At 43.0% G+C, this 25323-nt stretch overlaps 1 protein-coding gene across 1 annotated transcript in view; it reads left to right on the plus strand.

The window, feature by feature from the left end:
* Positions 1-25323, plus strand: part of LOC128049869 (all-trans-retinol dehydrogenase [NAD(+)] ADH4-like) — a 39604-nt gene that overhangs the window by 9634 nt on the left and 4647 nt on the right. The window contains exons 5-8 of the mRNA XM_052642190.1: positions 13646-13877; positions 19100-19360; positions 24300-24435; positions 24921-25059. Coding sequence (XP_052498150.1) covers positions 13646-13877; positions 19100-19360; positions 24300-24435; positions 24921-25059 — 768 coding nt within the window. The remainder of the gene's footprint in view (positions 1-13645; positions 13878-19099; positions 19361-24299; positions 24436-24920; positions 25060-25323) is intronic.

Below are 25323 nucleotides of genomic sequence, written 5' to 3' on the forward strand. Positions count from 1 at the left end.
CCGCCTTTTCTTTTAGGAGAATTATGTTGCCTAGGGAAAGGGGAGTCATTCTCATTCCATAACTGCTTCCAAGCTGGTAAGGGGCATTGTCCCTAAATTGGTGAGGCAGCCTATTCTCCTAACCTTCATATTGAGGGTCTCTGATCCAGGGGCCCCAAGTAGTAGTTAGAGGAAGCTGTGGCAGTCAACAGGAGTTTGAGCAACCATTTGTAACTTAAAAACCTCCATGCAACTAGAAAGAAATCCAGCTACACAGTTACAGATGCAGAGAGCAAACAGCAAAAACAGAACAATAAGCAAAAAGTCACATTATGCCCATAGTTAAGGTACAAAGTGCTGCACCTGTCGATTTTAGGATTGTTAGATGTCATCAGATTAATGAGGTATCACATATGATTGTTGTTATCGAAGGTAGTCACAGATTTGGAGAAAGTCCTTTCCCTGAAGTGGAAGGACTCCCACCACGGGAAGCCATCCACTGATGAAGAGGGGGGCACTCCACAGACCCAGTAGTTACATAGATTGTGGAATGCAGTGTGGGAGTGAGCCCAGGACAGGAAGGCGTAATCTTCAGGATCAAACAGCAGACTCAGGAATTTTGGAGTCAGCAGAAGCAGGCTCACATAAATTATCAGGCCCATCTGAAAAGTACAGAATAAGAGCATAGAAAGTAAAGGCATAAAATGACATCACTTAGTTCTGGTCAGGGTGCCACTTCTTAACTCAAGTGTGGTGCACCCACGAATCAATTCCTGGCACTTTGACAGCTGTGGGAGAAGAAAGAATAACCTGGTAAGGGCCTTCCCAGCGGGGCTTGAGGGATTGGCCCCCAGATCCCAATGCTTTTATCGGGACCTCTGTTCCTAGCTCAAACAGAAGCTTTTTTGACTCAGAGGCTGGGTCAGGAGTTACCTCCCAGAGTCCTTTAATGCATGTTGAAAAGCTGAGAGCTGAGTTACATAATCAGTTAATTCCAGGGCTTTAGGAAAACTTTTCCATTGAGCATTTTCAGGAATTACTGATCGTCCATCCTCAGACTGTAACCATCCTTATCAGTAACCTTTGCTCCTCTTTTCTCATATCTTTCTAATTCTTCCTCAGTATATTGTGGTTTTCCTTATCCACAGGACCTGTCCAGATCAAAGGCCTCTGTAGTGAAGGGGTTTCCTTAAGTGCCACCTTTCTGACTTGACAGCCAGCTGATTACCCTTGGCTACTTTACTCCTGTCCCTGCTGTGCCCTTTGCAATGCATAACAGCTACTTCTTTAGGACAATATATAACAGTTAAAAGTCTCTCAATCTCTCTGAAATGTGCTTAATAGGTTCTCCTGTTGCTATTTTAAATTGTCTTTCTTTCCAATTTGCAACATGAGCATGAAAAGTCAAATAGGCCTACTTAGAATCAGTGTAGATATTTACTCGCTGCCCTTTGCTTAACTCGAGAGCCAGAACCACAATCTCCACTAGCTAAGCACTCGTTCCCTGGGAGAGATTTTGCTTCTAAAACCTGTTCAGCCATTACCATGGCATAACCTGCTTTATGCTTCCCATCCCGAACAAAAGAACTGCCATCTGTAAATATTTCCATGTCAGGATTGTCTAATGGGGTATCCATCAGATCTTCCCAAGCTGCATAAAGTTAGAAATTGGGAACAATCATGATCAGGTGTTTCATTTTCCTTTTCAGGAAGGAAAGTGGCAGGATTTAAGTTTCCACAAACTTTAAAGTTAGTTATTGGTCCTTCTAACAACAATGACTGATATTTAAGAAGCCAACTGTCTGTCATCCAAATATTAACCTTAGAGTTTAAGAATACACTCCTGTAGGCTGCTGGTGAGGCCTTTGGGGTTGTGTCAAAAATCCCAAGGCCATACCTTTTCTTTCAGTGACAAATTAATTTCTGACCCCGTGGGCAAGCTCAAAGCTGGAACTTGCAGGAGAGCAATCTGAAGAGCCTTAAAAGCCTTTGAGTATCTGGAGAACAAAGCAGTTTGTCAGTTTGGGCTTGTTGAGTTTCAGTTATAAGCTTCTACAAAGGGCTGGGCAAGTTCCCCATAACTGGGAATCCAAATGCAGCAGTACCCTATAGTTCCAAAAAATCCTCTCAATTGTCTTAAAGTCATAGGTAGAGGATGATTTAATATAGGTTTAACTCAGAAAGCAAACTTCAAATCAATGACTGAGAAATATTTGATTCATTCAGGAATTTCAAACAATAGAGTATAAGGATTAGGCACCGTGGGGTGTAAAGGAACTACAGCCTCATTTATTATCTGTAAATCTTGAACTAGTCTCCATTTATCATTTGACTTCTTTATACCCACGATAGGAATGTTGCACGGATTGTTACAGGGAATTAATAGCCCCAGCTCCTTTAAATTCTCAATAATGGGTTTTAACCCTCCCAACTGAACTGAACTAACCTCATGTTTCAGTGGATACTGCTTTTTATGTGAAAATAAGTGTGGGTATTTGAGCTTGACAGCTACAGGAATAGCGTTTTGTGCTTGACCCACGGACTTTCCATCAGCCAGCACTCTCGGATTTACATTTTGTTCAATTAAAAGGAGAGAAAGGGAGGGCTCCATAGTTACAAAAACAGAGGCATGGACCTTATTCATTATATCCCTTCCCAAAATGGGTGAGGGAGGCTCTGGCACCATCAGAAACTCGTGTGAAAATAGCAGAGTCCCAGATGCATACTGAAATAATAACAGTTGGCTCATCCAGACAGTCCCATTAGGGAAGCAGACCTGGGAGAAAGTGGGCCAGGGGCTTCAGTAAGCACAGAGTAAGTTGCCCCAGTGTCCAAAAGGAAATTGACAGATTGGCGCCCTCACAGTTATTAATACTTAGAGTTCCTCAGATGTAATTAGGACGGGAGCTCGTGTGGGGACCCCCAGGCACCTTCAGTCCTGATTGTCTTGGGAGTCTGACCCCTGAAACCTACATCTCTGGGGCAGTCTCTCCTCCAGTGTGGTCCCTTGCAGACCGGACATGGAGCCAGGAGTGACTTAGATGCCTGAGGGCAATCCTGTTTGAGGTGCCCCTCCTTTCCACAGGAATAGCAAGCCTATCCCTTTTCACCTGGGTCCCTCTGGGAATTTTTCTCGGGCTGTTTAAGAATGGTTCAGACAGCCATTACAAGGGCTTCCGCCTGTTCTTTTGTCATTCTCTGCCTTTCTTTCCTCATATTCCCTGCCAGAATAGACTGTCTGAGCCTGTGGCAACAGATTATCTAAAGACTGATTTGGCCCATATGCCTGTTTTAATAGCTTACAGCAGATATCTGGAGCCGATTGAGTGAAAAATCTATCTTTTAAGATCACTCTTCCCTCTTCATTTTCGGGATCAGTCTACCTAGGAATTCACCAGGAGCTTCCTTCTCTTCCTGTTCTGTTTTCTGTTTGCCAGTTTGGCATAGTTTAAAGACTTATTTTAAAGTCACGTGTTCCCCTGAGTCCTTCAAAAACACATCTGACAAAATGACTCTGATCCCATCTTCCTTTAGCTGTGTTACAGTCCCAGTCTCGTTCTATAGTGGGAACCACCTGATTCTCAGTGGGGATGGTGGCTATCTTGTCCTCCATCTTCCCAACTGGTTTGTTACCAAGCCATTCATCTCCATAAGCAACCGCTTTCCCCAAAACTCGAGTTTTTGAGGCAGGAGTTAGTGTTTGTCCCAAGATATACATCACACTCTTCCAAGTAAGGTCATAAAGCAGAGTAACACCCTTAAAAGCACTAATATATTTTTCTAGGTGCTCTAAACAGTCTCCTAGATCCTCCTTGATTCTTTGTATTTCTTGATAAGAAAAGGGCTTATTAACTCTCATAGACTGATTATTTCTCCCAGTGGGTGCTTCATTAAGACACAACAGCTTGTATGGCTGTTCCTCAGCCCCTCTGGCTGCTCTGCACATATGATCCCAGGGACAGACTGGAGAAACCTACTTTTCTTTATCTCTTTGTCTCCTGTCTTCCATCTCATCCAGTATGTCACCCTTAACTTTGCTGTTGACAGGGCTCACATTATATTGGAGAAGGAAATGGCAACCCGCTCCAGTGTTCTCCCTGGAGAATCCCAGGGACAGGGGAGCCTGGTGAGCTGCCATCTATGGGGTCGCACAGAGTCGAACACCACTGAAGTGACTTAGCAGCAGCAGCAGGGCCCACATTGTAAGGTGAGTGCAGAGAAAAAGAGAGCGAGCTGGGCAGTCAGGCAGGAAAAAGGAAATTTATTAGAGGGAAAAGAGAGGGTGACTGGCTCTTATGGAGAACCAGCATTCTCCCTTTCTGACAGAGTCCTTCTTATACCCCACCAATGAAAAATTCTCTGAAGGGATGGTCACATAGCCAGAAGTCTGGAATCTGGTGGTTTCACAGCTTTGAGAAGTTAGGTGCCAGTGAGATAACTGAATGCCATTTGGGCAATTTGGTCAGTCTCACAGATCACTGTGATTTATTCTTTGTTTGCGAGGTCGACATAAGAAGCCATCTTATCAATGAGACCCCATGTGGGCCCTATCACACATGGGGCCTCATTGTCAGAACACCCGGGAGGGAAGATCCACCGCAACTGGGTGGGCTCCTCTCAAATGGAGCCCACCTCCTCCTCTCTCCGGTGGTCCCCTCCCTTGGGCCTTACCAAGAAACTGAGATGAACTCCGGGATGGGACTCTCCACTTGCCTTCCTGGAGTGACATCCACACACCACCCCACATTTCATCCATCGCTTACAAGTGTGAGTGAAATCCCATTCCCTCGGATCGTCTCTCTCTCTCCTCTCTTCCAAGTCCTAGCGTTAGGTGGGAGGATCCCCACTGCCCTTGGACCCTTGGCCTTGCACCCCGTCTGACTTTGAAATAGGGGACTCCCATTTCAAAGCAGACTATTATTACTCTCTGTGAAAGTCCTGAGAATGGGGATGCTTTTTCTCTCAGACCTTTCTCCTCGCTTTCTCTTGCCTTTGTCAAACCTCCCTATTCAGCCATAATGGGAAATTCTCAATCCCATCCCTCAAAATCTACTCCTCTAAGATGCCTTCTGCAAAACCGAAAAGCCTTGGGCTTCCAAGGGGAGATAAGACCAAAGGTTTATTTATTTACTATTCCAAAATTGGCTGGCACACTACAGACTTGATAACAGGCCCCAGTTCAGTTCAGTTGCTCAGTCGAGTCCGACCCTTTGTGACCCCATAAATCGCAGCACGCCAGGCCTCCCTGTCCATCACCAACTCCCAGAGTTCACTCTGACTCGCGTCCATCGAGTCAGTGATGCCATCCAGCATCTCATCCTTGGTCGTCCACTTCTCCTCCTGCCCCCAATCCCTCCCAGCATCAGAGTCTCTTATAATGAGTCAGCTCTTCGCATGAGGTGGCCAAAGTACTCGAGCTTCAGCTTTAGCATCATTCTTTCCAAAGAAATCCCAGGGTTGATTTCCTTCAGAATGGACTGGTTGGATCTCCTTGCAGTCCAAGGGACTCTCAAGAGTCTTCTCCAACACCACAGTTCTAAAGCATCAATTCTTCAGCACTCAACCTTCTTCGCAGTCCAACTCTCACATCCATACATGACCACAGGAAAAACCATAGCCTTGACTAGATGGACCTTAGTCAGAAAAGTAATATCTCTGCTTTTGAATATGCTATCTAGGTTGGTCATAACCTTTCTTCCAAGGAGTAAGCGTCTTTTAATTTCATGGCTGCAATCACCATCTGCAGTGAGTTTGGAGCCCCCAAAAATAAAGTCTGACACTGTTTCCACTGTTTCCCCATCTATTTCCATGGAGTGATGGGATCAGATGCCATGATCTTCGTTTTCTGAATGTTGAGCTTTCAGCCAACTTTTTCACTCTCCTCTTTCACTTTCATCAAGAGGCTTTTTAGTTCCTCTTCACTTTCTGCCATAAGGGTGATGTCATCTGCATATCTGAGGTTATTGATATTCCTCCCGGCAATCTTGATTCCAGCTGGTGTTTCTTCCAGTCCAGCGTTTCTCATGATGTACTCTGCATAGAAGTTAAAATAAGCAGGTGACAATATACAGCTTTGACATACTCCTTTTCGTATTTGGAACCAGTCTGTTGTTCCATGTCCAGTTCTAACTGTTGCTTCCTGGCCTGCATACATATTTCTCAAGAGGCAGCTTAGGTGGTCTGGTATTCCCATCTCTCAGAATTTTACACAGTTTATTGGTATCCACACAGTCAAAGGCTTTGGCATAGGCAATAGAGCAGAAATAGATGTTTTCCTGGAACTCTCTTGCTTTTTCCATGATCCAGCTGATGTTGGCAATTTGATCTCTGGTTCCTCTGCCTTTTCTAAAACCAGCTTGAACATCAGGAAGTTCGTGGTTTATATATTGCTGAAGACTGGCTTGGAGAATTCTGAGCATTACTTTACTAGCATGTGAGATGAGTGCAACTGTGCGGTAGTTTGAGCATTCTTTGGCATTGCCCATCTTTGGGATGGGAATGAAAACTGACCTTTTCCAGTCCTGTGGTCACTGCTGAGTTTTCCAAATTTGCTGGCATATGGAGTGCAGCACTTTCATAGCATCATCTTTCAGGATTTGAAACAGCTCAACTGGAATTCCATCACCTCCACTAGCTTTGTTCGTAGTGATGCTTCCTAAGGCCCACTTGACTTCACATTCCAGGATGTCAGGGCTCTAGATGAGTGATCACACCATCGTGATTATCTGGGTCATGAAGATCTTTTTTGCACAGTTCTTCTGTGTATTCTTGCCACCTCTTCTTAATATCTTCTGCTTCTGTTAGGTCCATACCATTTCTGTCCTTTATCGAGCCCATCTTTGCATGAAATGTTCCCTTGGTATCTCTAATTTTCTTGATGAGATACCTAGTCTTTCCCATTCTGTTGTTTTCCTCTATTTCTTTGCATTGATCGCTTAGGAAGGCTTTCTTTTCTCTTCTTGCTATTCTTTGGAACTCTGCATTCAGATGCTTATATCTTTCCTTTTCTCCTTGGCTTTTTGCCTCTCTTCTTTTCACAGCTATTTGTAAGGCCTCCCCAGACAGCCATTTCACTTTTTTGCATTTCTTTTCCATGGGGATGGTCTTGATCCCTGTCTCCTGTACAATGTCACGAACCTCATGCCATAGTTCATCAGGCACTCTATCTATCAGATCTAGGCCCTTAAATCTATTTCTCACTTCCACTGTATAATCATAAGGGATTTGATTTAGGTCATACCTGAATGGTCTAGCGGTTTTCTCTACTTTCTTCAATTTAAGTCTGAATTTGGCAATAAGGAGTTCATGATCTGAGCCACAGTCAGCTCCCGGTCTTGTTTTTGTTGACTGTATAGAGCTTCTCCATCTTTGGCTGCAGAGAATATAATCAGTCTGATTTCGGTGTTGACCATCTGGTGATGTCCATGTGTAGAGTCTTCTCTTGTGTTGTTGGAAGAGGGTGTTTGCTATGACCAGTGCGTTTTCTTGGCAAAACTCTACTAGTCTTTGCCCTGCTTCATTCCATATTCCAAGGCCAAATTTGCCTGTTACTCCAAGTGTTTCTTGACTTCCTACTTTTGCATTCCAGTCCCCTATAATGAAAAGGACATCTTTTTGGGGTGTTATTTCTAAAAGGTCTTGTAGGTCTTCATAGAACCGTTCACCTTCAGCTTCTTCAGCGTTACTGGTTGAGGCATAGACTTGGATTACCGTGATATTGAATGGTTTGCCTTGGAAACAAACAGAGATCATTCTGTCGTTTTTGAGATTGCATCCACATACTGCATTTTGGTCTCTTCTGTTGACCATGATGGCTACTCCATTTCTTCTGAGGGATTCCTGCCCGCAGTAGTAAATGTAATGGTCATCTGAGTTAAATTCACCCATTCCAGTCCATTTTAGTTCACCGATTCCTAGAATGTCGATGTTCACTCTTGCCATCTCCTGTTTGACCACTTCCAATTTGCCTTGATTCATGGACCTGACATTCCAGGTTCCTATGCAATATTGCTCTTTACAGCATCGCACCTTGCTTCTATCATCAGTCACATCCAGAGCTGGGTATTGTTTTTGCTTTGGCTCCATCCCTTCATTCTTTCTGGAGTTATTTCTCCACTGACCTCCAGTAGCATATTGGGCACCTACTGACCTTTGGAATTCCTCTTTCAGTATCCTATCATTTTGCCTTTTCATACTGTTCATGGGGTTCTCAAGGCAAGAATACTGAAGTGGTTTGCCATTCCCTTCTCCAGTGGACCACAATGGCCAGAAAACAGAACTCTCAATTATAATTGAGAGTTGCCTTGGTGGCTCAAACGGTAAAGCATCTGCCTGCAGTGCGGGAGACCTGGGTTTGATCCCTGGGTTGGGAAGATCCCCTGGAGAAAGAAATGGCAACCCACTCCAGGACTCTTGCCCGGAAAATCCATGGATGGAGGAGCCTCGTAGGCTGCAGTCCATGGGGTCGCAAAAAGTCGGACACGACTGAGCGACTTCGCTTTCACTTTCAATTATAATACTCTATGGGACCTTGATAAACATCTGCTGCCGCAATGGCAAGTGGTTAGAAATCCCTTATGTTCAGGCTTTCTTCACTCTCCGCTCTCAGCCCTCTCTCTGTGAATCCTTTTCTACTTCTCAAATACTCTTAGCCTACTCTGGGCCACATCCTCTGAATAAAATGTCTCCCAATTCGTGTTCAGACTTTTCTTCTTCTTCCTTCGACCCTTCTGAACACAGCCTACCCCCTATCACTCCCAATCCCCTTGCAGCTGCTCTAGATCCAGTTCCACAGCCTTCACCTTACATCCCCTCCTCCCTCCATCTTTCTGAAGGTGAAGGTGAAGTCACTCAGTCGTGTCCAACTCTTTGCGACCCCGTGGACTGTAGTGGGCACCCTCTTTGTGACCCTGTGGACTGTAGCCCACCAGGCTCCTCCGTCCATGGGATTTTCCAGGCAAGAATACTGGAGTAGGTTGTCATTTCCTTCTCCAGGGGGTCTTCCCAAGCCAGGGATCGAACCCAGGTCTCCCACATTGGAGGCAGACACTTTAACCTCTGAGCCACCAGGGAAGCCCAATCTTTCTGAAGGCAGCTCCCAACTCCCTTCCCCAGCCTTTGGCTGTAATAAGCTCTGAAATCTCAGCCCCACCCTCTACCCTGAGGGTCCTACTGCTTTACCCAGACCTCCCTAGATCCCCTCCCCCACAGGCAGTCCTGAACAACTTTAAAACAGGAAACTTCACTGCAGGACCCCGCTCCTTCCCCTGCTCCACTCCTCCCTTCAAGGGAAGTAGCTGGAGCAGAAGGCATTGTTAGGGTTCATGTTCCATTCTCCCTCACGATCTGTCTCAGATTGAAAGCATCTTGGCTCCTTCTCCTCATACCTGGATATCATCTAAAAGAATTCAAGTGTCTTACCCAGCCTTATGACTTAACCTGGCATGATATTTACATCATCCTTTCCTCCGCTCTTCTCCCAGAAGAGAAAGAATGAGTATGGCAAGCCTCTCAGGCACATGCTGATGAGATACACAGGACAGACACTAAGCCTGTAGGGGCAACAGCTGTCCTCTGAGAAGATCCCAACTGGGATTATCAGGCAGGGAGACCTGGACTAGCAGCCCATAATCACATGGTTGCTTGTCTCACTGTGGGCCTTCAAAAGGCAGGGCATAAAGCCATCAACTTTGATAAGCTCCGGGAAATAACTCAAGGGCTAGACGAAAACCCAGCAAATTTCTAGCCAGGTTAACAGAAGCACTACAAAAATATACAAAATTAGATCTCAGTTCAGCAGAGGGCTTCCCTGGTGGTTCAGATGGTAAAACCCAACATTGGGAACCACACGGCCAAGTGGTTCTCCTGGGTTTCCTTATCCTACTGCTCTCCACCAGGTGCCCTTTCTCAATAAAATCTCTTGCTTTGTCAGCACATGTGTCTCCTTGGACAATTCATTTCTGAGTGTTAGACAAGAGCTCAGTTTTGGGTCCTGGAAGGGGTCCACCTTCCTGCAACAAATGACAACTCTGGTGAGATTCTTCTTCGCTGAGACTGACACCCTGACCACTCAGGGTACTCAGGGGCCAGCTTGCCTGCCAATGGACCAGACACAGCAGCTGCAACGGGGACCCTTTTGTCCCTGGTCTCCTCCTGATATGGACAACTGGCCAGAGTGCCCTGACCAGTAAGGAACAAGAGACTTTATTGACCTCTCTCCCCTTCCCTCTCTCTTTCCTCTCCTTAACCCTTCCTATCCTTCCCTGTTTTTCTAGTCCCCTGGTCCTGGATGCAGGAATCTGGTCAAAGGGCCCTCAGCCTGAGCTGAGGATTGGAGACTGATCACCTCCTCTTGGCAGAGAACTCGAATTCTGGTTCTGGTCTGGTCTGATTTCTGGTAGGGCTGAGTTCCAGGCTTCCCTTCTCTGGAGGCCCAGGAAAAAGTCCCATAATGCCTGGGCATGTGTAGGTGGCAGGAGATGTCTGTAAGGCCACCCCTTTCGCCCCCCCTCTCCCGCCTCCTCCCCCTTCTTCTTTCAACCTGGATTCCTTTCCTCCCTTGAAATCTTTGATGTTAGTACTTGGATTCTTGCATTTGAGGGCTTCCCTGGTGGTGCAGAGGTTAAAGCGTCTGCCTGCAATGTGGGAGACCTGGGTTCAATCCCTGGGTCAGGAAGATCCCCTGGAGAAGGAAATGACAACCCACTCCAGTATTCTTGCCTGGAGAATCCCATGGACGGAGGAGCTTGGTGAGCTACAGTCCACGGGTCGTAGAGTCGTACACGACTGAGTGACTTCACTTTCACTTTCAGCAGAGGGCACCATTGTCCTTAATATCCATTTTATCTCCCAGTTGTCCTCAGATACCCAAAAGGCAGAAGGCCCTCAAACCCCTCAATGAGACCTTTTAAATTTAGCCTTTAAAATTTTTCAATAACCAGGAAGAATAGGCAAAGCTAGAGAAGGCCCGAAGAGATCAGGCCAAATGCCACCTTTTAGCCCTCGCCCTACGTGGCTCCAAGCCGCCATCAACCAACAAAGAAAGGAAGCCACCTGGACCCTGCTTCACATGCAGCAAAGAAGGCCACTGGACCTGCTCATGCCTAAAGCCAAGGCCCCCTCCAGGTCCATGTCCCAGCTGTGGCATAATGAGATATTGGAAGATCAACTGCCCAAATACACCTCCAAGGATCCGGACATTCCCATCCTGGTTCCAAGCAGGAGTCCTCTGACCCAGCTCTGCCCAGCTTCCACAGACTTGCCACTGAAGACTGAAGGTGCCCAGGGCCCCAGAGCCCGACTCTCATTACCTCTATGGAGACCAGGGTAACTCTTACAGTGGCAAGACTGCTTACAAGCCTTCACCAACTGAACTATCCATCAGCTACTTCTAACTCACTCAGATTATCAAACACTTTGACCCCACACAAATCCCCTTGACCCACATTCCAGCCTTTTCTTATCTTACCCCCACAATGTCTTATCTTACCCCAATGATGCCCCTGTCCTGCAGGAAGTAGTTACAGAAGATTGACCTTTGGCCCTTATCCTAAATCAAAAAGGCTGAAATGATAGGGCCAACATGGGGTCTCATTGATAAGATGGCTCATTATGTCGACCTTGCAAACGAAAAATAAAATCACAGTGATCTGTGAGACTGACCAAATTGCCCAAATGGCATCCTGTTATCTCACTGGCATTTATCTTCTCAAAGCTGCAAGACCACCCAATTCCAGACCTCTGGCTATGTGACCATCCCTTCACAGAATTTTTCATTGGTGGGGTATAAGAAGGACTCCGTCAGAAAGGGAGAACCCTGGTTCTCCATAAGAGCCAGTCACCCTCTCTTTTCCCTCTAATAAATTTCCTTTTTCTTGCCTGACTGCCCAGCTCACTCTCTTTTTCTCTGCACTCGCCTTACAGCTGTCTGAGCTTCTCTTACTTCAACTGTTTGAGTTTCTTTGAAACTAGCGTAGTCTGAGGTCATAATGAGACAGGGGTTGTTTGGACCGCTACTTGGGCAGTTTGAATCTCAGTTTGGATTTTTAATGAAGCAACCCTTTTGGGCGGGAAGGGGGGCCTGACTTTCAGTTTGGAGCCCCGGGTATGGGGGCAAAGTAGGAGGACAGAAGGGAGCTGAAGGTTTCATAGCCAAATCTATACCCTTAGGACATAAGTCTGGCATGTCTTGCAGAGAAAAAGGTCAACACATATGCTACTTCTACCCATTTCCCTTGTTTTCTACAGAACTGGCCTAATTGTAAAATAGTATTATAATTAAGAGACCCTCCAACTGGCCACCGTTTGCCTTCCTCCAATGGATACCGTGGCCATGCAGTATCACATAGGAAGATCAGGCATACCATCTTTAAGCTCTAAGGATCAAATCTATCCCAGTTTTTCAGGATACAGTTCAAAGGAGTGAGGCTGGAATTGTTAGCTCCCATCTGTAAGAGAGGAAAAAGTGACCAGTGCCATCTTTCTACCGGAGGCGTCCCTCCCTGCTGTAGATGGGGGTGTAGACAGACTTTCCACCGAAGCTTTCCTTCCCTGGTCTGACTTAGTCTGTCCCTTACTGACTCAGGCACCGTACTCATACCTCCCGGTTCTACCACCGAGGCGGGGTGGAGATGCATCAGGGGTATACCTGATGGCATCCCAGACTGATTTTCAGTTCCTTACCTGCCTGTTACCCTCTCACTTCTCCAGAGGATGAGAGAGAAACGCAATGTGTCACAGTAATTTATTCCAAGGCCACACGGATTGGAGCTAGATTTTGAACCTAGGCAGTCTGGATCTGGGGTCAAAAATCCTAACTGCCTTATTTTTTACTTAGACCATAGAAACGAAATATTTATCTTTAATGCTAACTGAAACTAGTTATTTCAGAAGCTAAAATTTTACTACTCATATCTATGCATGCATGCGTGCTCAGTGGCTACAGCCATGTTGGACTCTTTGCGACTCAATGGACCATAGCCCTCCAGGCTCTTCTGCCCATACTGTGCCTCAAGTTACTCATCTATAAAAAGGAGACAATAATAATACCTACTTCACAGGGTTGTTGCAGATATTCAAAAAATGAATAGACCCTTTTGCAAACCTCTAATGAAATAACAGATTTTGACAATGACCATCAGTTCTTTCCAGCATCACAAAGAGATAAGCTATCTCATAAGCTATACCTCCAGGTGAAAATGCACTATACTATTTTAGCGATATTCCTACAAAAACATAAAATTTGAATCAGATCAAGCATTTAAATCAAAAATACTAGTTTAGGGGAAATACAGCAATGGAGAGATATGTTAAACCAGATTACAGGAACATAATCAGAAAAATCTAGATTCAAGAAAATTCTGTAGAACAAATAACTATTTATTCAACAAAAAAACTGCAGGGGAACAAACAAGAGGTAGGGTGAGAACCTATAAATCAGAAGAAATAAGAGACACACCAGACAAATGAAATCTGTAGAATTAAAAGAATCTTTTAGAGACACATACTGAAATATTTACAGATGAAATAGTGATGTCTGAGATTTACTTGAAAATAGCCCAAAGTGGGGAGGGTAGGTGCTTGCATCAGGGAGCAGGTAGGTACTTTTTTTCAGGAAAGTTATCAGTTGTCCATCAACTTTCCCTTTTTTGTATCTTTTTTTCCCTAGGAATTTTAAAAACCCTTTGAGTGATCAAAAATTAATGGAAGATGGAACTAGCAGGTTTACTTGCAAAGGAAAACCAATTTACCATTTCATGGGGACCAGTACCTTCAGTCAATACACTGTGGTCTCAGATGTCAACCTTGCCAAACTAGAGGACGATGCCAATTTAGAGAGAGTTTGTCTGCTTGGATGTGGATTTTCAACTGGCTATGGAGCTGTCATCAACAACGCCAAGGTAAAATGGTTAATCACCAGGCTGTGTAAGATAGATGTCACTGGGAGGCAGCATGATAAAGCAGCCAGATTTATCTTCAAAAACTGGCCCTGTCATTTATTACCTTGGTGACTCTAGGCAAGATATTGACCCTCTCCACTCCTCTCTCTACTATAATATCTACCACAAATAGTTGTGGGGATAATTAAATCATATTACATATGCAAGGCATCTGGCCCAGAGGCCAGCATATAGCTGGCACCCAGTTCACGTTCATTTCCTTTCCTTTACTACTATGTGAGATTATTGACTATCCCTGATTTAAGTACAGTCTGCTTAAACATGTCCCCTAAATATGTCCCTTGTCCTGGGACAGCAGATCCGGTCAAGAGACAACAGAAACTACCTCCATATAGCCACCAAGTTTCTCCCTGATGCGGCAGATTAGAAAGCGAAAGTGAAAGAAAGTGAAGTCGCTCAGTCGTGTCCAACCCTGTGAACTGTAGCCAGGCTCCTCTGTCCATGGGATTCTCCAGACAAGAATACTGGAGTGGGTTGCCATTTCCTCTCTCTCAAATGTAGTAATTCATCTCTATGTCTCACTTTACCCCTTTGTGGCTTCAAGAGAGGGTCTCAGATGGCAGCTCTGATGGTGGCAAGATGCGTCCCTGAAATTCCATGTTAGAATTTAGCAGCTTTTTGCAAAGTTCTTCAACTGACAGACTAGAGAGATGTCACTATCACTTGGATGCTTCAAACAACCTTCTTTTTTTTCTTTCTTTTTTTTTTAATTTGTACTGCCTGCCTGCAAGCAAAGGCTCCCCTTCCATCCACTCCCACTTCCTCCTCCCTCTGGTGCCACCTGAGAAGCTCATCCCCAGGCTGCCCTCACTGTCCCCATGCAGCACCCCGGATAGGTGAACCCACACCCTTGCCTCCAAGCGCACCCCCACGGGCAGATCTGAGCACACTATCCATCTTTCTTGTCGTCCTCTCCTTAGTTACCCTTTCTCCTTCTCTCCATCCGTCCACTAGCGCTCACTCTCTGCCTATTTCAAGGGCCTCATTCTGAGCTTCAGGAGGCTGAGAGAAAGCACAGAGCTGCCAGGGTCAGGCACATGTAGGTTCAAACCCCACTCTACCACTTCTGAAGGATTTTGCATGCTCAGTTGCTAAGTTGTGTCCAACTTTTTGCAACCCCATGGATTGTAGCCCACAAGGCTCCTCTGTCCATGCGATTTCCCAGGCAAGAATACTGGTGACCTCCTTATTTGAACCTCCTTGACATCAATCTTTATCCCTTAACTCTAAACTGCAAAATGCAACCAGAGTGGTCTTCCTAAACAACAAAATCTGGAGATTTCATTCCCCTTTAAGTAGTCCCCTTTTCCTTCAATATGCTAGTCATCCTTTCTATTTCCTTTCATGACTCTCTGTTCCCCTGGGCCTGACCCGCAGGCTCTGGGTTCTAAATGTGGCCTCTAGACTTTTCACACCTGGCTCCCACCAACACTGCCTGGAAAGCTCCCCCACTTCTTCTGTCTGACACCAGTTATTTGTCACTTCCCATTGGAAACCTACTCCATCCTCCCAGGCATGCATTGGGCATCCCTCACAGTTTCCCCTAAAGTATCTGTATTTATCCCTTTCTTCCTTCTTATCACATTATGGAGATATTTCCCACTTATTTCTCCTTCTTATTAGATGATTTGCTCCATAAGGACAAGAATTCTCTCTTGTTCATTGTGATGGCTCTGGAGCCTAGCCTTGTGCCTAGCACATAGTATGAGCTTGGAAAGTTTTCAGCAAGTGAATGAATAAAGCCGGGTTCATATGTAATCCCTAAAACATCTTGGTGAGGCTTGGTCCTCAGCTTTGCAATCCAACTGTTCTTTTTTATAAGATTACATAGAGTTGTTCAGTGTCAAGAAAATGAACTCAGCCTAACCAAAATAAAAGGCTGATCTAGTAGCCAAAATATCAAGATACAACTTTTTGCTGAGCGTTGTATCAGTCAAGCAGATAGGGATGCTATTCTTGGCTCTCAGTATATTATCTCTTTCTAAAAATTGATTCATTCATTTATTCATTAGCAAAAATTTAAGACTATATGGGAAGTCAAACTATAATCTGAAGGCTCCTACAGGAAGGGCATTGTTAGTTGGGAGAAGTTAAGAGCTGAGTGACCCTGGCAGTCCAGGCCTATTTTCCTCTAGATAACACTGGAGACACAGGAAAGAATTACTGTTCTTTGCTACACTCACCACCACCACCACCACCACCACAGCCACCTTTTCACCCTGCCCTTTTCTGGACTCCATGTCGACTATCACCTTCTACCACTGGAGTCTTTCTTCAGGGATATTAACCCTTGAGATTCAGCCATAATTTTCTTTTAAATCTAGTCAAAGCTTACCTAAATTCTCAGAATCTGTTCTTCCTGATGCTGAAGAACAGCTAATCCACCTCATGACATACTCAAAAAAGAGAAATAAATTTGATAGGAGCAAGTAAAAAGAAGTGAATTGTCAGTAATCTAGAAAAAGGCAAGAGCTTTAATAATTTTTAATTACCTCTGAGAAGAAAAGTGATGCAATAACTCTGATTAATTATTAAGGACCATTCCCCCAGCATCACCAGAACTTGTTCTTTTCAATCTGTTTGCATTCTTTATTGCCAAATTAATTACATTTCATACAGATCTTTGAAAGTATAAAAATGTCCTAAGAGTGTTGTCTGTAGGTAGATAATCACACACTATTTAAAGCTCTATTTTTAAGTGGGGTTATACTTTATAACCTTCGCTTGTGGCTCAGTTGGTAAAGAGTTCACCTGCAATGCAGGAGACTGAGCCTCAATCCCTGGTTCGGGAAGATCTCTGGGAGAAGGGCATGGCAATCCACTCCAGTATTCTTGCCTGGAGAATCCCATGGATAGAGAAGCCTGGTGGGCTACAGTCGATGGGGTTGTATAGAGTCGGACATGACTAAGCGACTAACACAAACAAAAAAACAAACAATACTTCATAATGACCACCCCCCCACCCCGAACTGCAATTAAAGACACTTTTACACACAAGTGTCCCGTTGTATAACACAATTGGTACAGTGTATTCAGTTTATGCACTGTTGTAAGCTATGCACAACAACTGTGTACAACATTGCTTCAATGAGAAAAATGCATGTCTACTTCCAGTTAGACTTACTGGCGAAATTTATAACAGTCTCTGGAGAAATATATTTGGAAATATACTAAACTCATGCCACAGTATCATAGTAAAGATTACATAGTATGTATAGAACAGTGTTCTGAATATTCGCAAAATATATATATTCTTTTTCCCTGAGTGGCAAACGCCAGTGTATGCATGTCTGCTGCTGCTGCTGTGGCTGCTAAGTCGCTTCAGTCGTGTCCGGCTCTGTGTGACCCCATAGACAGCAGCCCACCAGGCTCCCCCATTCCTGGGATCCTCAAGGCAAGAACACTGGAGTGGGTTCCCATTTCCTTCTCCAATGCATGAAAGTGAAAAGCGAAAGTGAAGTCACTCAGTCGTGTCCAACTCTTAGTGACCCCATGGACTGCAGCCTACCAGGCTCCTCCATCCAGGGATTTTCCAGGCAAGAGTACTGGAGTGGGGTGCCATTGCCTTCTCCAGAGTATGACACATAAACTAAAGTAAAAAAGTCTCTCTTTCCTTAACGGTTTTGTTTTCAAATTAGAATATATCAAGGACTTTTCCTGGACACATTTTCTCTTTCTCTTGTGTTTATGCTTTTAATTCTAACAGGTTCTTATCACCACTGGAAAATATTAATTGATCATATCTCTGTATAGTAGTTTTCCCACTATACCACTCTACAAAATAGCATATTCCAGTTACAGCAGCTTTCCTTGTCATCTCACATATCATGTTTCTGTTGAATTCAATATAACAAACATTTACTACAGACAAAACATACAGAAGACTCCTTGATATCAATATTAAAGATTATATGCCCTCAAAGACTTTAGTCCACGTGCACACACAATCATTCAAAACTAATTTTAAATTATATGATATAGAAAAAGCAAAAAGATGGGTACTAATTTCTAATTGTAGAATCAAGAAACATTTCGAGGGTAGAGTGTGATTTAAGTTAGGTCTAGACATACAGGTTATATTTTGACTAAAGGAAATAAGGTGAAAAGCACATCAAGCTGAGGGAACAGCATGAACTAAAACATGGGGAAAGAAAACTGCAGCATTTGGCTGTAGTTGTAATACTGCGATGATTATGGAGAAGAAGTTGAAAGGTATCAGACCAAGATAATAAAAATCCTTCAATACCATGCAAAGACATACCTTCTTTGTTCCATTTGAATGAAGTGATGATTTGGGATGATCATGTTAATTTACATTTAGAGGCATATTATTGGTCATTCAAAACCAATCACAACATTAATACCAAAAAAACAAAAAAGACCTATTAGAAATACAGATGTCAAATTACTTGTGACTTTTTTTATCTATATCTTATTTAAATTTAATTTTTTTATTTTATAATGCAATATAGTTGATTTACAATGTTGTGTTAGTTTCAGGTGTACAGCGAAATGATTCAGTTATACATATACATATATCCATATGTAAATAGTGCTGCAATGAGCACTGGGGCTTGTGATCTATTTAAAGTGAAGTTGCTCAGTCGTGTCCAACTCTTTGTGACTCCATGGGCTGTAGCCTACCAGGCTCCTCCGTCCATGGGATTTTCCAGGCAAGAGTACTGGAGTAGGTTGCCATTTCCTTCTCCAGGAGATATTCCTGACCCAGGGATTGAACCCAGGTCTCCTGCATTGTAGGCAGACGCTTTACCGTCTGAGCCACCAGAGAAGATCTATTTAAAAAAGAAACCAATAAGCCCTTTAAAATGTCTGGGCTTCAGTTTTTGTTCTCATAACACTAAAGGGAAAAGGAAGATAAGAGAATGATTTTTACTTGGGTTTGTAGAATTATGAGCTGATAATTCTCATTCTAATAGCCTTCAAATGTTTCTTCAAATTTAGCCAGTGATTCATACATTTTCACATTGGCAAATTTCCTCCATTTAGCTATATCATTTAGCTTTACAACAGACAGGCTTTTATATATCTGTTCCTGCCCCAACTCAACTCTGTCCCTTTTTTTGCTCCCACTTCACTCTGTCCCTTTTTCAAAAATGGGACCAGCTGCTTGAAAAGTTAATTTATAATGTTCTTGCCTGCAGGTCACACCTGGTTCTACCTGTGCCATCTTTGGCCTAGGAGGTGTTGGTCTCTCTGCTGTAATGGGTTGTAAAGCATCAGGAGCTTCCCGAATCATAGCTATTGACATCAATAGTGAGAAGTTTACAAAGGCCAAAGCCCTTGGAGCCACTGACTGCCTCAATCCTAAAGACCTAGACAAACCCATTCAAGAGGTCATCGTTGAAATGACCAATGGAGGTGTGGACTTTGCCTTTGAGTGTGCAGGAGGAGCTAAAATCATGGTATGTATTTTTTATTATAGGATATAATAAACATTGCTTATTGACATAATTAACATTGAAAATATATTAATATGTTTATATTTAATATTAATATTTATGTATATATGTTAAGTTTATATAAGCAATACTTATTAATATATTAGATGCCATTATATGTTACATAACATGTAATTAATTTTTATTTGTTATATTGCTAATTGCTACTTAATATTAATGTGTTATTAACATGTGTTTATTCTTTCACATGAAATTCAGCAAAAACATTAAGAGAAAACTTAGAAATTAAAACTTGATAAAAGAATTGTGCCTATGACAAGTGAGGGAAAAAGATAAGGCAGTCCTAGAAGAGGGAATAGCGAGGGTGACTGGTGTCCCTCGCCAAAGGTATCCACTCTCACATTAAAGTACAGCCAGGAGAGGGTAGCAACCTGCAAACAAGCCAATTCTGTCCATCAGATCTAAATAAACGGGCTGCAGAATCTTGCCTGGAGAATCCGAGGGACGGGGGAGCCTGGTGGGCTGCCGTCTATGGGGTCGCACAGAGTCGGACACGACTGAAGCAATTTAGCAGCAGTAGCAGAATTAGGTCCAAATTATGTGTGAAATTTTCAATTAAAAAAATCAACAAGCTGCAAAATTAAATCTAAATCCTTTTTTCCTAAACACTACAATTTTGATTCATTCAGATTTCTTCTCCTCTCAGGACAGGAAAGGAGGGCCCTTCTAAGTGCAGGGTCCTGAGAAACTGCATGATTGCAGATCCACACCTCTAGTCCTGTCTGTTCTGCTCCAAAAGATGGAATAAAGAGCCAACAGGCAACACAGGGATTAGTTAGCCTCCAGAGTGCGCAGCCTCAGTCTCCAGCAAATACTCGCCTAATGCATATTTGCTCAAAGACACCATTAGGAAGAGTTTTGTTTTTTTTTTAACAAGATGACTAGAGAAATCATCAACTAAATTTTCTGCCTATGGAGAAATTAGAGAGAACTTTTCTTTCATTAGTGAGAACTGTGAAGTATTAATAGTTATGACACTATTCCTTTTTATTTACACCTTCACTCAGCCTGGCTCCTAAAACTCTCCTCTAAGGAGAGGCTTTCCAGGTGGCACTAGTGGTAAAGAACCCACCTACCAATGCAGGAGACACAAGAGGCGAGGGTGTAATCCCCGGAGAAGGAAATGGCAACCCACTCCAGTATTCTTGCCTGGCAATTCCATGGACAGAGGAGCCTGGTGGGCTACAGTCAACAGGATTGCAAAGTGTGTGTGTATCTTAGTCACTCAGTCGTGTTTGACTCTTTGTGACCCCATGGACTATAGCCCACCAGGATCCTCTGCCCATGGAATTTCCCAGGCAAGAATACTGGAGTGGGTCACCTTTCCCTTCTCCAGGGGATCTTCCCAACCCAGGGATTGAACCTGGGTCTCCACACTGCAGGCAGATTCTTTACCATCTGAATACCAGGGGTGCAAAGAGGCGGACACAACTGGGCACTGGGAGGCTATAAAGAATGCAATTCTGTACTTCAGTCTCCCAGGAGCAGGCTTTGCTGATTCTTCTCCTCAGTTCTCAGCTGACATGTCTTCCCCAGGAGAGAATGGAAATTGGGAAGAGCTGCTGAGAGCAATAGGCTGCCCTTCCTGGGTCTTGCCTCTCAGAATGGTTTCACTGCAAATGGGGCGACTGCTTAAGAGAGGATCTGGCCGGTAACAAGCGTATACACATATGTGCTCAGTTGCTCAGTCCTGTCTGACTCTTTGTGACCCCACAGACTGTAGCCCACCAGGCTCCTCTGTCCATGTGATTTCCTAGGCAAGAATACTGGAGTGGGTTGCAACTTTCTCATCTAGAAGATCTTCCCGACCCCTGTCTTCTGCATTGGCAGACAGATTCTTTACCACTGCACCACCTGGGAAGGACTCAATAAATGCTATTACTGAAATTCATGCAGGGAGGGCTCCTCGTCCTGCACTGCTCCCCTGCATCCAAAGCTTCAGGCCCTACTTTTTAAATTGTCCTTGGAACCTGAGGACTGCAATGTGCCACATCCACTCCTCCACTTCCCACAGCTCACATGTTTCACAAACACTGAAATTCAGCCCATTTAACCTTATTTTTCTAGTACAGAGATTCTCAAAACTGGCTATACTTTAGAAGTATCTGGGGAGTTGTTTTTCAGTGTCAACGAATAGACCCATACCTAGGATATTCTCATGCACTGGGGACCAAGGTACTAATATTCTTTATAAGTTTCTCAAGCTGAGAACCACTAATCTAAATCTTTCAGGTTCCATTATTATTTATTACACCAAAAAATGTATTTTAAATTATGGATCAGAATCACACTAGAGAATCCAAATGAAAAAAGATAGGTTTATTTAACCACAAAAAATGAGCTGCCTACCCTTCCACCAAGGGAAAGGAAAGCTAAATTTCTAGGTTGTGGAAGACATTCCAGTAATGGGTATGAACTTGATTCTGATGATTTCTAATGCTCTAAAGCAGCCTAAGAAGCCCAACAAAACAATTAGAGATTTACAGTAATGGACAATTTTATAAGATTTTGAAAATTAAAAATAATTATCATCAAAAGATATCAGAGGCTACTAAATAAAACCCTCTATTTGCATATAATACCCATTTAACTAAGTCATATTTATGGAGGTCAATTCCCTGCTTGGAGAAAAGCTCAGAAATGGAGAAAAGGGCAATAGGAAAGACATTAAATTTAAAAATAAAGAGGAGGGTTCCTTGGCAGTCCAGTGGTTAAGACTCCACACTGTCACTGCAGAGGGCACAGGTTCAAAGCCTGGCCAGCGAACTAAGATCCCTAAGCCACATGGCACAGCCAAACCCAAAATGGGAATAATCTAAGCAGCTCCCTTAAGGTAACAAGCAGTGCCTGTGTGGTTTTCCTCTCTTTGTGGGTTCTTCTGTACAATATGCATTAAACAAAAATGCTTCTGCCATACAAGAAGTGTAGAAAGTAAAAGAGTTGCTATTTAGAAATGTTAGAAATTTTCAAAACTATAAATAAACACATATTCAAATAAAGATTTCAAAACATATTCTAAAAGTTCTAGGTCATTTTCCATCCCTAGTAAGACAGACAGAGACAGCGAGAGAAGAGGGAGAGAATATACCATACTTCAGACTGCTCTTTCATATAGTGATCAGTGATGAAAAGGAACAGTATTTCTAGTGGAACTTCTGTAGAAGTAAAAGTCACCTTGACAAGTGAGAATCAAGTTGACTACGTACTATGGCAAAGGAGAAGAAAATGGCAACCCACTCCAGTACTCTTGCCTGGAAAATCTCATGGACGGAGGAGCCTGGTAGGCTACAATCCATGGGGTAACAAAGAGTCGGACACGACTGAGCGACTTCACTTTATTCACTTCACTCACTTCATACTTTATCACTGGAGAAGGAAATGGCAACCCACTCCAGTATTCTTGCCTGGAGAATCCCATGGACAGAGGAGCCTGGCGGGCCATGGTCCATGGGGTCGCAGAGAGTCAGAAATGACTGAAGTGACTGAGTATGCATTGCAAAGGATATGGGGTTCGGTTCAGTTCAGTTGCTCAGTTGTGTCCAACTCTTTGCGACCCCGTGAATCACAGCACGCCAGGCCTCCCTGTCCATCACCAACTCCTGGAGTTCACTCAAACTCATGTCCATTGAGTCGGTGATGCCATCCAGCCATCTCATCCTCTGTCGTCCCCTTTTTTCCTCCTGCCCTCAATCCCTCCCAGCATCAGAGTCTTTTCCAATGAGTCAACTCTTTGCATGAGGTGGCCAAAGTACTGGAGTTTCAGCTTTAGCATCATTCCTTCCAAAGAAATCCAGGGCTGATCTTGAGAATGGACCGGTTGGATCTCCTTGCAGTCCAATGGACTCTCAAGAGTCTTCTTCAACACCACAGTTCAAAAGCATCTTATACTTTTCATCTATGACATCAGTCTCAAAAGATTTTTAAATATTCGACTATACCACAGGGCTTCTATGTGGAATGGCCATCCACAAGTTTATACTTTTCTTAAACTTATTTATGTTTTCAATCTTGGCATTTCATATTCACTCCAAACCTGCAGTGGGTTAAGATAACAATATTTTTTCTTCTATCATGCAAAGATCAGTGCAAATCCTCTGGGTCCCTGTTTTCCATGTGGTGACTTGGCAATGAAGGAAGTTCTAATTTATGGCTTTACAATCTTAACACGAGGTTCTCCTGGTTGTTAGAGCTGAAGGGATAGCTGGCAGGTTGCCCACTGGCTTTTCCATTTTGGCCAGGAAATGGAACACATTACTCTGGCCGGTAGCCCAGAACTAGTCATATGACTGTATGTAACCACAGGAGAGCTAAAAACTATAGGGAAGCAGATGAAATGTTTAATGAGCAGCAGCCACTGTCATTTTCTGTTTAACTGTTTTGTCTTCTATTTTCAATAACATTTCTTTTAATTTATCCTACATTGAGATCTATTAAGTTTACAGTATATGCCTCATATTTACTTATTCACTCTCTCTTCATGACTTAATTTGGATCCTAAGCCTGTGGAATTGCAAATATCTTTGCACATTCCATTGTAGATGGTCAAAAACTAGTTGATTCGAGTTTACAATATCATCTATAGATCTATGTGTATTTTTCTTGACATACAATGAAATACACTATAGGTCCAGCGTAACTGTGGTATTAAACAGAGTAAACTATGTTTTGCTTCGTTTAAATGCCATTTTTGAGGATGCTCAGAATTTTATTGGGTGTGCTATCTGGAACAGAGCGTAAGTGCAAGTCTCAGTCTATATTATGGCCATAAGGTCATAATGCAGAGTTGTGTACATTTTCCCTGAAGCATTGAACACACCCACATTGCAGTTCATGTTCTACTTTTCTACCTACTCAGCTAATCTTTTTTTGTTTGACCTTCCAGAGAGCAGCCCTGGATAGTGTAACAGTAGGCTGGGGAGTATGCACTATCATTGGAGTAAATGTTAATGACAATGGATTGAATGTTTCTGCAGTGGAGCTATTAATGGGCCGTACTCTAACTGGAACAAGCTTTGGTGGTCAGTTTTTATTTTCTTTTTTCTTCACAGTAGTACTCAAATTATCATAATGAAGGTTACTGAAAGGAAAGAAAAATTATTTTTTAAAAATATTGAGTGCCTAGAACATATCTGAAGACTACATGAAAGCTATTTATTCTATTGGTTACTTGAAAGTAAACAGGATTTTTATAGAAGGATCAATGTAATTTGCAAATTGAAATTCAATTTACATTAAAATAGACCAACATAAGGAACAAAAGGTAGACTTGGATCAAACTGAGATAATTTCTTATCTAGAAATAGAAAATAATCTTGAATTTTTCTCTTGAAGAAAAAGTTTAATAGATTAAAAATACAAAAAAAAAATTAAAGATGGCAGGAGGATAATCTATTTGAAACAACCCATATCTGACCTAAAAATTTTGTTCATTTGACAAACACTGGTTAAACTATCCCTTCATGTCAAGATCCATGTGTTTATTTGACATTTGGGGCAATTACAGGTTGGAAAAGTGTCACTTCTGTTCCAAAGCTGGCTGCTGACTACAAGAATAAGAAATTGGATTTGGATGCATTGATCTCCCATACCCTGCCTTTTGACAAAGTCAATGAGGCATTTAACCTAATGTACCAAGGAAAAAGGTAAATTACCAGATGAGTGAGCAGTCTCAAAAATCTTTACAATGATTCTATTTTCATTTGATGTTGAAAACTAACCAGTTTTTCTTTTCTGACACTTCCACATTATCAGAAGTACTCAAAACCCTTAAAAGATTAAATAGTGGCCATTTGGAAAAAAGAAATCTTCGTACTCTATCTCCGTAATATACATGGAGTATATTAAGTCATGTCTGATTATTTGCGACTCCATGGACTGCACCACACTAGGCTTCCCTTGTCTTTCAC

Source organism: Budorcas taxicolor, chromosome 6, assembly GCF_023091745.1.
Source record: "Budorcas taxicolor isolate Tak-1 chromosome 6, Takin1.1, whole genome shotgun sequence".
In the NCBI taxonomy this organism is placed as follows: Eukaryota; Metazoa; Chordata; class Mammalia; order Artiodactyla; family Bovidae; genus Budorcas; species Budorcas taxicolor.